Source organism: Vollenhovia emeryi, unplaced genomic scaffold (assembly GCF_000949405.1).
Source record: "Vollenhovia emeryi isolate VEMERY1.0 unplaced genomic scaffold, V.emery_V1.0 DF939231.1, whole genome shotgun sequence".
Classification (NCBI taxonomy): domain Eukaryota; kingdom Metazoa; phylum Arthropoda; class Insecta; order Hymenoptera; family Formicidae; genus Vollenhovia; species Vollenhovia emeryi.
The window spans coordinates 623,736-636,767 of NW_011967135.1; the positions used below are offsets into that span (position 1 = coordinate 623,736).

Consider the following 13,032-nt stretch of genomic DNA (forward strand, 5'->3'; position numbering starts at 1 on the left):
CTGAAATTAAATACTAACAAAACTTTCCTATACCTCGCGAATACACACCCACAATCACAAAATTTAAATAATTTAAGTTATGCAGGATTATGAAAGCTTTTTATATTCTAATTCTCTTATACACAAAATTAAGTTATAACAACAATACAAACATTGAAAAGATTTTTATTTAAATAAAATTAAACCTAAGTTTATGTTTCTATAAATCCAATTGTCCGTGATATACATATAAATACGTATAATACAATTAGAATTTGTTTACCTACACATATAATTTTATTCTCTTACAGTTTATAGAGACATTTGGTGAATTCCTTTTTATATTAAAAAAATATTTTTCCTACCTTTAAATTAACCCTTCTTAAATTTAATTAGCAATATCGCTAGGCTCAAAAAAATGGCGATCCAGATGAAAGTGGCGATAAAGCCATGATAAACCACTGGTTCCGTTATCGTCCAACCCTTGGCCAACATTGATCTCATCGACTCCGTACTCTTCGTTAGGGGAAGTAAGTAACTAAAATACCTCAACACGGTATACATGCCCTCTAGGGGCCAGATAATGCCGCACAACATCACAATTGGAAGAAAAGAGCCCATTGCCACGTATGTGGCGCTTCTTTCATTGTCACAGATAGTGGCGATTACAAATCCTGAAAGTTAAAGTCGTGTATCTGAGCAATTCCTACAGAAACAAAGTGTATGTATACGTAAAAGAAAAGTATGTAAAGTTTTCCTCGCGACGAAGAAACTTATTTTCGTAATTTCTTATGCGAAATTTCAGTTTCTTCTTCTCACGTTTTCGCAAAATTGCTCTAATTTGAACAATCGCGAACATAGAAATAAAAACGTGCTTTTGCAAAAGAAATCATCGCTTAAATGTGTTATTCAGTTATCAGAAGACTTTACATAAGAAACGTTTATAAAACTCTCGGAATCTTTTAACACCTCGTGCAACGATTCAGTAATAAGATAATGAGTGCATTACCGAAACACATGCCGCAGAGACCCGTGAGGACGGTCAGTAAAGTGATCCAACCTATATCGCCCTCACAGGTGATCCCGAAGATCACAAATGAGACTATGATGACCATCACACTTTGCCCGACCACAATCATGAATTGCGTAATCACTTGGCCGATAAGAATCTCAATGACGGTGACACCTGGAGAGAAAGAGATTACAGTGAATTGTTTATCAACTCCAAGATTTGTTTGTCCGAGATTAGAATTTTTTAATTTTGTTGCAGCTCTTAATATTTGTTCCTTTTTTTTATACGGACCTGACACGAGGCTTCTTTCCAGCAGACCCTCGTTTCTCTCCAGCAGCATAGAGCCCGTTGTCAATGCGATTGAGAGGAAGAAAATGATTCTGCAAAAAAAAAGAACACAAATTTGTTTAGATTCTCTAATCGCTGATAAATTCTTTGTGAAAAGGGCCATTAATTTTATCGCACATACGTTACTATATTGTTATCATTAAATATAAAATACTTACGTTAGAATTACTCCGGGAGCTGCAAAATCCGTGAAGTTAGGATTCATAGGTCCGTAGATCGGCATTTGTATCTGACGTAACAATCAGCAATAGAAATAAATTGTGGTAAATAATAATTTACGATTGCATTATAACACAGACAATCGTATTTGAATGTCACAGCAACAAAAGTTTGGTAAAATTCATTTCTGTTATATTAACATAGCTATTTACTTACGTTTACGGGTATGCTAGTTAGCTTTGCGCTATAGTTGCAAGCCACAGTGACTTCTTTCGCAAAATCTTGAAATGAGTAAATCAGGTCCCTTTGTAGCATCTGTCCTATATGCTGATCTGCAAACATATGTTTACACGCTTAGAATACGGATTTGCGTTAGGATTTTCAAATAAAAATTACGTAATCCCTGATTATATTGGAGGATGTAAGAGATGCAAGGATAGAACATTACTTTTTAAAAGTAACTAGTTACCGTTACTTTTTTTCGTTACTTTTCTAATTCTGTAAACGACATCAGACAAACTAAAACATCTACTTCTGTAATATTATAATTTTTCACTAACGAAGATATTAATAAAACAATTTTTATTTTAAAGTTTTAAAGCCATGAAAAATTTAAGGAAATAAATTTTTAAACGCTCAAAATGTAAATGAAACATTTTGATTTCTATGCAAAGTATAGATATAGCTAAGGTTTTTTATTGTACTCTTAATTTTTCGTTCAAATTTTTAACGCAGTAATTTTAAATTTATTTTAAATATAACAACCCACATGATAATAATAGATTATGAATATCGATCGATGCCTGAAGATCAAATGTGAGAAAACATTTTATAACTAGGTTCGAAATATAAAAAGTAACGATAAAATTAACAGTTAAATTCGTTACAGTAACTAAAGAAAGCAGCTACGTTACCAATCCGTTACCAAAAAAAAGATCTTGTAGCGGTAACAGCGTTACAAGTAACGCGTTACTTCCATACCCTGGTTTATTTATTACAATAGCGTTCAACAAGACTTGTAAAATGCGGCGCTTCATATGTAAAAGCATTAACAATTATTTCGCTCTGTTCCAATCCGTTCAAAGACTTACTGGACATATCCATAACGACTTTCATCTCTCCGAAAGCAATGTCCCAATCAGTGGCATATCTGCCATCTTGTATCCTCGCCGTGAGAGCTTCAGAATAATTGTGCGGAAACATTATAGCGCCCCATGTCCATCCCCTCGTCACAGCGTTTCTGGCTTCTTCCTTAGTGTCGTAGGGTATTAACTGTATAGTTTTCTTCTGCAGGTGCTGAAGATATTGGCAGCTCAGTAGCGTCCAATCGCATCCGTTTCTCGGAATACACGGTTGCGTGCTGCTGTTGAGCTCGTTGTTGAAGATGGCTAACCGTAATCCTACAGGATCCTTACCAATAGAGAGACAGAAGAGGATTATTTGGGCGACCGGCAGACCGATGATGAACAGCATTATTCTACAAAATCAAAGTGAAGATTGAGGTTAGTAAATAAAGTTAAATGAAGAGATAAAAGGAATTTTGTTGCAGAAACGTGATTAAATGGATTACCCAACGTTTCGCCACATCCACAAAAAGTTCTTCCACAAGAGAGCCTTCATGTGTAGCGGATTGCATACAGTGTATTTAGAATCGCCTTCTTCTTCCGGCGGCAATTCCGGCACCTATCAGAAAAAGGTTGATAAGCGGTTAAAAATAAAAAACAGATCGTTAAAGCGCCACTTTACAAGTCATTCTAGATAATTAAAATAATGCTGTGTGTATACATATATAAAAATTTATTACATTGCTATTATCCACAATGGCTACACTTTTCCGTCGACTAGATATGCTCACATTATCGCCGAATTCACCGCTCATTTCCTCTGTATCCTGCGAAATAAAGAGGAAGATATATTAATAACGCGAAAGCATTAAGAACACATCAAGAACACATCAAGTACACACACGTGTAAAAATATAATCTTTTTTTCAAGACGTGCCGAAACCCTTTTGCAACTATACTCACATCGTCGGGCGAAACGCCCGTTATACCGCTCAGAATGCTACTTCTCCTTCTTAATCCCATATTCTGCTTCCTGCTCAGCTTTAAGAAGACTTCTTCCAAAGTGTCCAATCGATGTATCTCCATTAGTCTCGACGGCGACTCCTCTGCCAGAAACTTGCCGTTTCTCATCAGACCGATGATATTGGCTTGCCTGGACAATGGCAATTCATCTTTTCAGTAATTTTCCTAATTGCTTGATAAAGATGACTGTTACCGTTCTGCATATTACATAACTTGGGTGATAATATGTATACGGCAATTAAAGTCGAGTAGTGAGTAACTTTAATAATCAGATGTTTCACAGCTAAATTGCATCGAAGCAGGAATCAAGGTAATTTTTATTTTAAGAAATTTACTTTAATTAATGTAAAATTGATTGATTCAATTCATAGCGCTTCCTGTACAACCAATAAAACAAGGTTTAGATTTAGTTGTAAAGTGAAAGTCTTAAAGTGAAAGTATCGAATGTATAAAGTACTAATATCATAAAATGTAATAAATATATGATATTAGAATGTAACGAAAATAAATATGATAATTATGCTGGCAACTCGCCTAGTTTCCTCGATGTAGTGCGTGGTGATGATGATGGTTTTGTTACCGTCCTTTGTGATGTGCAACATGTGGTCCCAGATACTCTGACGGAGAACAGGGTCCACTCCAACTGTTGGCTCATCCAGAATCAAGAGTTCAGGCTCAGCTAATATGGCAGTCGCAAAGGATACTCTCCTTTGCTGCCCACCTGATAGAGTCTTAACCAAACGATTTTCAGGCGGTAGTTGTAAAAACTGCAATCAGAGAACACAGATATTACTAGGCCTTGGTATGATCTGCAACAAAGATATTTACGATGAAATACGACAGGAAGCAAATGCTGTGGACAAATAAATCTTCCCTGTCTCTGTTATCGAGAGAATTGAAAGGTAGGCAACAAATAGCTTGAAAGTTCTCTTCGGAGAACTTTCAGTTTTCCGCGAAATTTCTCACCTTAAGCAGAAAATTTAGCTTCTCATCCACTTGTTCTGTCGTCATACCGGCGCACCAGCCGAAGAAGATAAACGTTTCCCGAATGGAAAACTCGCCGTAGAGCGAGAGCTCCTGTGGCATGTAGCCCAGCCGAGGACCGGGCACACCGGACCCCTTGGAACCCGGTCGGCCCCCCAACACCCATATTTCGCCGGAATTCAAGCGTCTCCGACCAACGATGCACGACAGTAGCGTGGTCTTTCCGCAACCGCTCGCACCAAGCAGTCCGTAACTGTCGTAATAAAACATTCATTAAAACGCACTAGACTAGAAAGAAAAAAGCAGTTTTTATATCGATATAAATTATTTAATTAGTAATGATATTAACAAATCTCTCTCTCTCTCTCTCTCTCTCTCTCTCTCTCTCTCGTGTAGAACTTTGTTATCTTTAAATTCTTTGTTCTTTTGTATTAGTTACTAAATTTGCACTATCCAATTATTAAAAGATTTCGAATTTTCCTTTGTATGTAATTTAAATTGCACAGAAAGTATATAGGCAAGAAATATTTATTAATAATAAATTACTTATCCCCATTGATTGATTATTAAAATATTGACAGAAGATACGTACATTGCACCCTTCGGCACAGTCATGTTGAGACCATCCAAAACGACCTGAGGATTATTTTTGGATCCGTATTTCTTGAAGGCCCTTCTTACACAAACAGCTTGTCTCCTTCTCGTGTCCAAGGTTGATACTTGCGTACGGAATGGCCGTTTTCGTGTTTTCATCTCCATTAGCGTATTCGGCGGGCTTGCACTCTCCATCTCTATATTTGAAAGAGAGGTACGATCATATACAGGGTGGTCCTGAAATAGTTGGTCAAAATGAGGGATTGGATTTGGCTCGTCATAAGGATGAAAAAACTTGCCATAAACGCCAAAGATCGTATCCTTTAGGAGTTACGACTCATTTAATTATCAATCTCGAAGAATGAATACATTTAAAGTTTCGATCGTACTTACTATGATTTGTGCTCTTTTAATTAATGCTCTCAATATTATTATCATCAATATAAAAACAAAAATAAGTAGCTTAATCGAGTGATCTGTTGTCACAATTGAAATCCAATATTATTGTGTTCGGACACGGGAACAATACTTTAAAATTCAAAACGCAGCAATCTCGAAATACGCTAGGAATCTTTGAGCGTGTTAGGCAGTCAATGGTTAGATGAACGCACGTGTTTTTCGTTAACAGTGGATATTTTTAACAACTTCTGTAATTAAAAGTGAAGTTTTTTTCCTTTCACAGCCTTCCATGTTTTTGAATCAGGTATTAATAATTAAATGAGTCGTAACTCCTGCGGGATGCGTGCTTGCAGGAATAACGTTTATGGGAACTTTTTTCAACCTTATGACGAACCCAATCCAATCCCTGAGGTTGATCAACTATTTCAGGACCACCCTGTATGTTTCCAGGTGAGTCCTTTATCCATTCGTTTTCTTCTTTTTTGCAGTTTTAGTAATCAACACGAAATTAAAATAGAACTGACTTTTCTTCTTCGGCACGGCGCAGTAACTATATAAATTTGCATCTTTAAAATTGTCTTATACATATATAACTATAATGGCGCTATGCGATCGACTGCAAGCCCGTCCATGCGAGTTCAGAGTCTCTTGCTCCAGCAGGACCGGTCAGATAAGTGAGAGTGTCTGTTACGACGTTACATCACACTGACAATTTACGAGACACCGATATACGCTGATCGTATGCCGTACACGATCGAATGATAAACAATTTAACTGTATGTAGTTTAACAATGTGATAAATTATTCGTCATAGTTTTTTTACGAATTTATTGTTCGAGCTATTTAACTAAAAAATTACTCAAGATATTGATTTAAAAAACCATCAAATATTTTTGTTGAAATCAATATAAACGTATTTGGTATATATTTAATATTTGATGGTTCAAACTAACTCAGCAATTTTAAACGCTACCGAGAACGTAATACAATTCGAAAGTCGGAATAATTAAAAAGTTCGCTGGTCACCTCTTTCTGTTTCATAAGATTCTCAAGGAGACCCACAATATTCTATTTTTTGCGTTTGCTTATGCATTTTGGAAGAAATTACAAATTTGATGACTTATTCATATTTGTAAGTCACAAGGTTGCACCTCTCAACTTATTGAGAAATTGTTGCCTCATATCATTAATTAATTAGGTCATGTTATCGATTGTTTAATCGGCTTCTTCGTCCAGTCGTTATTTTTCTTATTTCTTGCACTGTGTGCGATAATGAAGATCTTACAAAGGCACTATCTTAATTTAATTGTTTTAAGATTATATTCATCTATTTTGCTAGTAATTGCACATTTGATCAAACAACACTTTTCATATTATAGAGTCAAAAGCACTCTATTGTGACCTCTTAATTATAAATTAATGTAAACTCATATTACAGTTTTAGCGATTAAACGGCATGGTACAATATCTAAGAACCTTATTACGCGGAAATGAAAATAATTGGAGCCACTGCAAACGACCGAGACATGGGAAATCTAACAAGATCAAAGAGATCTTATAATACTAGCTCAGGATTAATTTGAAGATGCGTGATAAAATATGCGTTGTCATATTACATCGATGCATAATTGAAAAGAAAGTGACCTCCGTTACAAAATTTGCGTTGACGTGTTATTACATCAAACATGTAACCGAAAAATGTGAGCGATGAGTAAGCTACGTGCTACGCAACGCCGCTGCTTTCACGTAATTTGTACATTTCTTTACGCGAGAAAGAGAGACGTATATTACGAAAGAGGAGACCAGCGAAGAAAGACTGCCTAAGGTTACGTCCGATCGCTTTCCTTTCTTTCGACTCTCCCCGTCGTGGTTTCTTCCTGATGAACTTGCTTACGTCGTTGTCGGACGCAATCCACATTTGTCGAGCAAGTTCGTCAGTATTGCCGCAAAGGCATCCTTGCCCGAATCAATTTGGATTCAGTACTCTTGTTGCAAAATGTGGAATTTTCTCTAAACTAGTCTTCTTATTTTATATTATTAGCAATACAATCTTCAACTTGTAAGTTCTTAACTAAAATTATAATTAATTAAATACTCGTAATATCTAATCATAACGTAGTTGCGTTTTATATGCAAGCGTGTGTATGTAAATTTATTCATGTGAAAATTAGAAACTTTGAACAATTTAAATTAACAATTAACTTAATTTTATTAATGATTTTGTGTAGAATTGATAAGATTTTTCATTCTGTTATACCTTAGATAAATCAAATATTCCACTCTTTGTCATACGCAGAATACAAATAATATTCTGCTCTGAACTTGACGCAGCGAGCGGAATGACGTTATAGAATCTTTTTGTTACGTCGGTAATTTCCATTCGGTCGACTTTATATCATTACAGGAAGAAAAAAACGCCAGCCAATAACGCTAGCACAATCATCAACTGCAAACGCTACATCACTACAACATTATACTTGCAGATCAAAATTATACTACGTGGAGATCAAAGAGATCTCAATAATGCCGTCTTATTTGCAGTGGCTCCAGTTATTTTAACTTAAGTGTAATAAGGTTTTTAGATATTGTGTGTGTACCACACCGTTTAATCGCTAAAAATGTAATATGAGTTTACGTTAATTTATAATTAAGAAGTTACAATGGGAGTACCTTACTTCTGAATAACATTAATACTTTTATATAACATTTGTTACAACTCATATTACTCTATACATTATGTTACGTTGATATATTACTAATTCAATATGGTTTAATACTTAAGATTAATACTTAATGGTAAATTTAATTACCTGAACAATTTTAATAACGAAAATGTTGATTACGATGCCGCTTATTACGTTTTCCAAAATCTTCCTGGAGACCGAGATCGATCGACGTGATTAACTGGCGAGCACTTCTGCGTGATTCTTCCTTAAATAAGTCATTTCCTTGTTTATATTATTCATATCTTCGCACTTGTTCGACTGTATTCGAGCATGTCCTTCTACAAGATACTGTCCTTCTACAATGTTCTCTCAACAAGTTTTAAAGAGAATTTTTTAGAAACGTATTTTTATGCTTTCTGTTCTTAACAGTTCTTTAGAATTAATTTTCTTTATACATCATCTATAGAAGTTATTATAAACGTATTCTTTTAGAATGTATATTTTTGCAATACTTTAATTTTTTTGTTGAATTTAAGGATATATGTTATTTAACATTTATTATTTTAAGTCCTTTTTCTATCTCGTTTATAGTCTGTTTTAACAATTTTTTTACTTGTTCAATTATCACAGAACTATTACATAACCAGCAGCAATTATCTTCAAATTAACCAGTGCACTTTAAGAGCTCTTGATCACATAATTGTGCAAAGTGATTATTGATAGAACTTCATTTGTAATACTAGTTGTTCGCAATATAATATCATGGTAATGTCTTCAAGAGTTCTCGCTTCTTCTTAGAAGATACACAATTTATACAATTTATCCCTGATGCACACGTCTGACCACAAGTATTACTTCAAATCGTAGATAAAGTGTAGCAAAATTTTTGAATAGCTACAGAAAAAGAATAAAAATAAAGTTTTAACTTTAGAAGATCTAAGGACAAAAGTTTTAAATTTAGAAAATAAATTTTTTATCTCGTACAATTGCGAGGTAGTAAAATCCTTTGAGATTTTAATTTAGAGTTTATATCAATTCCGCATTAACATATCTACAAATTTAGTATTGCAAGCAAATAATTTAGTTTAAAAATAACCGTGAAAAAGAAGAAACAACTTTTCTCACCTCTTTCTCTCTGCATATTAAATTAGATAAATATATGCAAAAAATTCATCAAGGCATAAAATAAACACAAATCGGTTTAATAAATTTACCTTTTAGAAAAAGTTTACTTTTTATACAAAATATTAAAGACTGAACATAAGATTCTTCACTTTAGCAAAATTTGAATAAAAAAAATGTTTTAAATATAACTTATTTCTGTTTTTAAATAAATTTTTAATAAAAACGGAGTCCCGGACGTTACTATTCAAAGGTCAAAATCCAAGTTCTTTAGTTGAATGAGGTTTCTTGATTTCTTAGCCGCTAAAAGATTTTATAATGCAGAATTAATGGAAATGCTCAATAATAAATATCAAGATCTACTATTTCGAGGAAATTACATTACAAAATAACAGTGCTAAGAGATAGAGTAAAGATTGCCATTTAAAGAAATTGTACAGTATTTATAATCTTTTAATTTACTGATTTAAATAATATTTCAAGAGTTCACGGACGTCAAAACTCAAACTTTGAAACTTTTACCTTTAAAAGATTCTCACAATATCAAAACTAAAATAATACCGCAACGAAAACCTAAGAACAGCCTTACACAAAATTTTACTTTATTTTAATATCCATTTATAACATTTTTAAGCAATATTATAAATTCAATTTTGAACTAATATTAAATAGACAAAATATCAAACAAACGTATCAATGTAAGATTTCGAAACTTTTATTTAATCACATTTAAGAAAGCTTTTATACAAAATTACATTGAGGTTGAATTTTTCACACACTGCATTGCTTAAAACAACTAGAAATTTTATCGATTTATAATTTAGAAACTGTAAAATTTTATATATAAATTGTGTTAGATTTTCCATTGGAATATTACTTTCAGCAAAGACACGATATTGTGAGTGCATTAGAGAATTTCTCAAAGTTAAGAATTTTAATCCTTGACTTGTAAAGGACTACTAATTTGAAGTAATCTTAAGACACGCTAGAACTGCGGTGAAGACACTATGTACCAATCACGATTGCAAGACCGCGTTTTGCGTACTTATCTCGCGCAGAAACCAACAGAAGATTGAAACCGAGAGTGCAACCAGGAAACCGAGAGGCCGTTCGAGAGTAAGAGTGGCCGCCTGACCGCGACGAGGCTCAGCGAGAACTGGCTCTGCGGTTGGGCCAGCGAGACCCCGCGGACAATCAAACACCTGCTTGTGCAATCATCCGTTTTGAGCAAAACAGTCTCGTGGTAGAGGGGACAAACTTTGCGCTTCTCCAATGACGTTTAAACAAGTCCCAAGATTGTGGAAATACCCGAAGTGACATCCAGATGTATTACGTGTCTGACACCTACATAACTTTTCAAAACTCTTGGCTAATAAGAAAGATAAGTAATATTTCTGTACTTAAGGAGATATTTCTTCAGATAATATTTCCTCAGAAACATTGTCTCTGTCGAGACGTTTAATAGCAGTGTTTAGCTGCAGAAAATGTTGACTGGAATGCAGAATCGCGATTGCAATTTATTTTCCTGATTCCTTTTGTACAGCGAATATCGTCCTATATTTAGTTCAAGGTAAGCGGAACCGGTCCGGAACCGGTCTATCTCGACGGAAGTGATCCTCAGAAAGAACGTTTTTGCTTGTATCAAAGATCTTTTTTTTGTTGTAATGTATAAAGAAAATAGTGAATAACATAATATTATAAATAAAATAAATGCCATTAAACTAGTTACTTGCAATAAAAAATACTCTATCATGATATTATAATGTTGTGTGTGTGTGTGTGTGTGTGTGTGTGTGTGTGTGTGTGTGTGTGTGTAATTCTTCGATTTCAATTGTTTTATTAAAAGTCGATATAACATATAGTATGTATAAATAAATTTCCCTTTATCTTATTTACGAGTATGTGTACCCAAAGATACAAAAGATAGGAGAGAAATGATTTATAATAATTCTTTATTACAAATTATTACAAATTATTAGTCATTACCTCACAGTAATCTCTTAAGTGTCCCAAAAAAACAACATGTAATAACAAGTTTATTCAGTGTATTTTATTTCTTCATTTTAATAACAGAAAATTTTATTCAAAATTAATCTTATTTTAGCAATTTTCTAATCCCATTTTGATTGTTAAAGAAAGCTAGATTTTACTTAGATTAGAATTTATATTCGATGGAAAAAAATTTACAATACAAATATTTAATTAGTTAATTGTTAGCGGAACAAAAATGTAACGCTTCATGCTCTTTTCGCAATTATTATTATGCGAGTGAAATTTAAGTAGAAACCGGAACGGTGCTCTGGCAATCTTTATTGCGATGTTAGTACGATATACTACACATATATGACGACGGTAAACTAGCTGTACGTACTTAGAAAATAGTGTGTATTTTCAGTACGCGCGAAAAGAGTATAACATTTATAATAAAAATCTCTAAAGAGAAAAAGTATGGAAGTAAAGAAGACAGAATAATAAAATAATTGTTCACACAAGTAGCAAATAAAAAGGGATAAATGTTAAACCGTAAAAATGACAGATAATAGATAACAAAGATAAAGAATAGATAATAATTACAATTTAAATTATTAGGTTGACATATAAGTTCGTTCGGTTTTCGATGCAGTGCAACTTCATTCTGATTCACTCTTGTCTGTCTCAGGGCTATTCCACAACCGGTGAACTCTTCTATACATATGTATAGAGTTCACTGCGCACAACTCGAATGCGCATTTATTTTACGTAATCTTTTTGCAAATTTTCTGTGAATTTTTGTTTAGTAAAACTTCAATATTGTATACTGCGTGAAAATGGAAGGAAATTCTTTGAGTCGTCTTTTAGACATACATATCTAAAAGTCTTTAAGATGTCTTTTAGACATGCGTGCTGTGTGGGATGCATTATTGTTATATTTTGCTGTTTTATTTCAAACAAGGTAAACGAGCTGCGGTGGCTCATTAAAAGATATGCCGCGTATATGGAGATGATACCTTAACAGAACGCGTGTGCGAAAAGCGGTTTGCCGTTCTGGAGATATCGACATTATTCGACAATGATACACCCCGCTCTGGTCGTTCGATCGAAATTGATTCAAGTAATGTCAAGGCCATCGTCGATGAAAATTTGCGTCAGTTGGGATACATTTCTAGGCGTAATGTTTGAGTGTCTCATGACTTAACCGAGGCTAATTTGGCTACTCGTATATCCATTTGCGATTTGCTGCGGAAGCGTCAAGAAACCGACCCGTTTCTTTAAGCGGATGGTAACAGGCGATGAAAAATGGATCGTTTACAATAATGTAGTGCGTAAGAGATCATAGAAGCACGTATGGTGGAATTTTACGGATTCATTTACTACGAGCTATTACCATCTTGTCAAACGATTAATTCAACCATATATTGCTCGCAGTTAACGAAATTGAATCAAGTCAATCCGCACAAAGCGTCCAGAATTGGCAAATAGCAAGGGTGTTGTCTTCTACCACGACAACGCTAGACCACATACGCCATTGATTACCCGGAACAAATTGCTTAGTCTTAGCTGGGATGTTTTGCCTCATCTTACGTATTTACCAGACCTGGCCCCTACCGATTATCACCTATTCCGGTCGTTGCAGAACTGTATGAAGTTTCACAGGCAAAGAGGCCGTCAAGAACCACCTGAATTGGTTTTTTTGCCGATAAGG

At 34.3% G+C, this 13,032-nt stretch overlaps 1 protein-coding gene across 4 annotated transcripts; it reads right to left on the reverse strand.

Annotated features, from left to right (window-relative positions):
* Nucleotides 1-149: 149 nt before the first annotated feature.
* On the reverse strand, nucleotides 150-10,545 carry LOC105560427 (ABC transporter G family member 20). 4 transcript variants are annotated; one of them, XM_012009554.1, is made up of 14 exons: nucleotides 10,396-10,545; nucleotides 8,373-8,493; nucleotides 5,162-5,360; nucleotides 4,552-4,822; nucleotides 4,120-4,352; nucleotides 3,526-3,715; nucleotides 3,303-3,389; nucleotides 3,069-3,181; nucleotides 2,590-2,975; nucleotides 1,715-1,830; nucleotides 1,498-1,568; nucleotides 1,283-1,371; nucleotides 989-1,165; nucleotides 150-653 (listed from the first exon to the last, which is right to left on the reverse strand). In XM_012009554.1, the coding sequence occupies exons 3-14, from the start codon at nucleotides 5,356-5,358 to the stop codon at nucleotides 352-354; spliced, it is 2,232 nt and encodes a 743-aa protein (XP_011864944.1). In that variant the 5' UTR covers nucleotides 5,359-5,360; nucleotides 8,373-8,493; nucleotides 10,396-10,545; the 3' UTR covers nucleotides 150-351. The 4 variants fall into 4 exon arrangements, with proteins under 4 accessions (XP_011864944.1, XP_011864943.1, XP_011864942.1 ...); XM_012009553.1 differs by having other exon boundaries at nucleotides 8,373-8,688; XM_012009552.1 differs by having other exon boundaries at nucleotides 8,373-9,018.
* Between the last annotated feature and the right edge of the window lie 2,487 nt (nucleotides 10,546-13,032).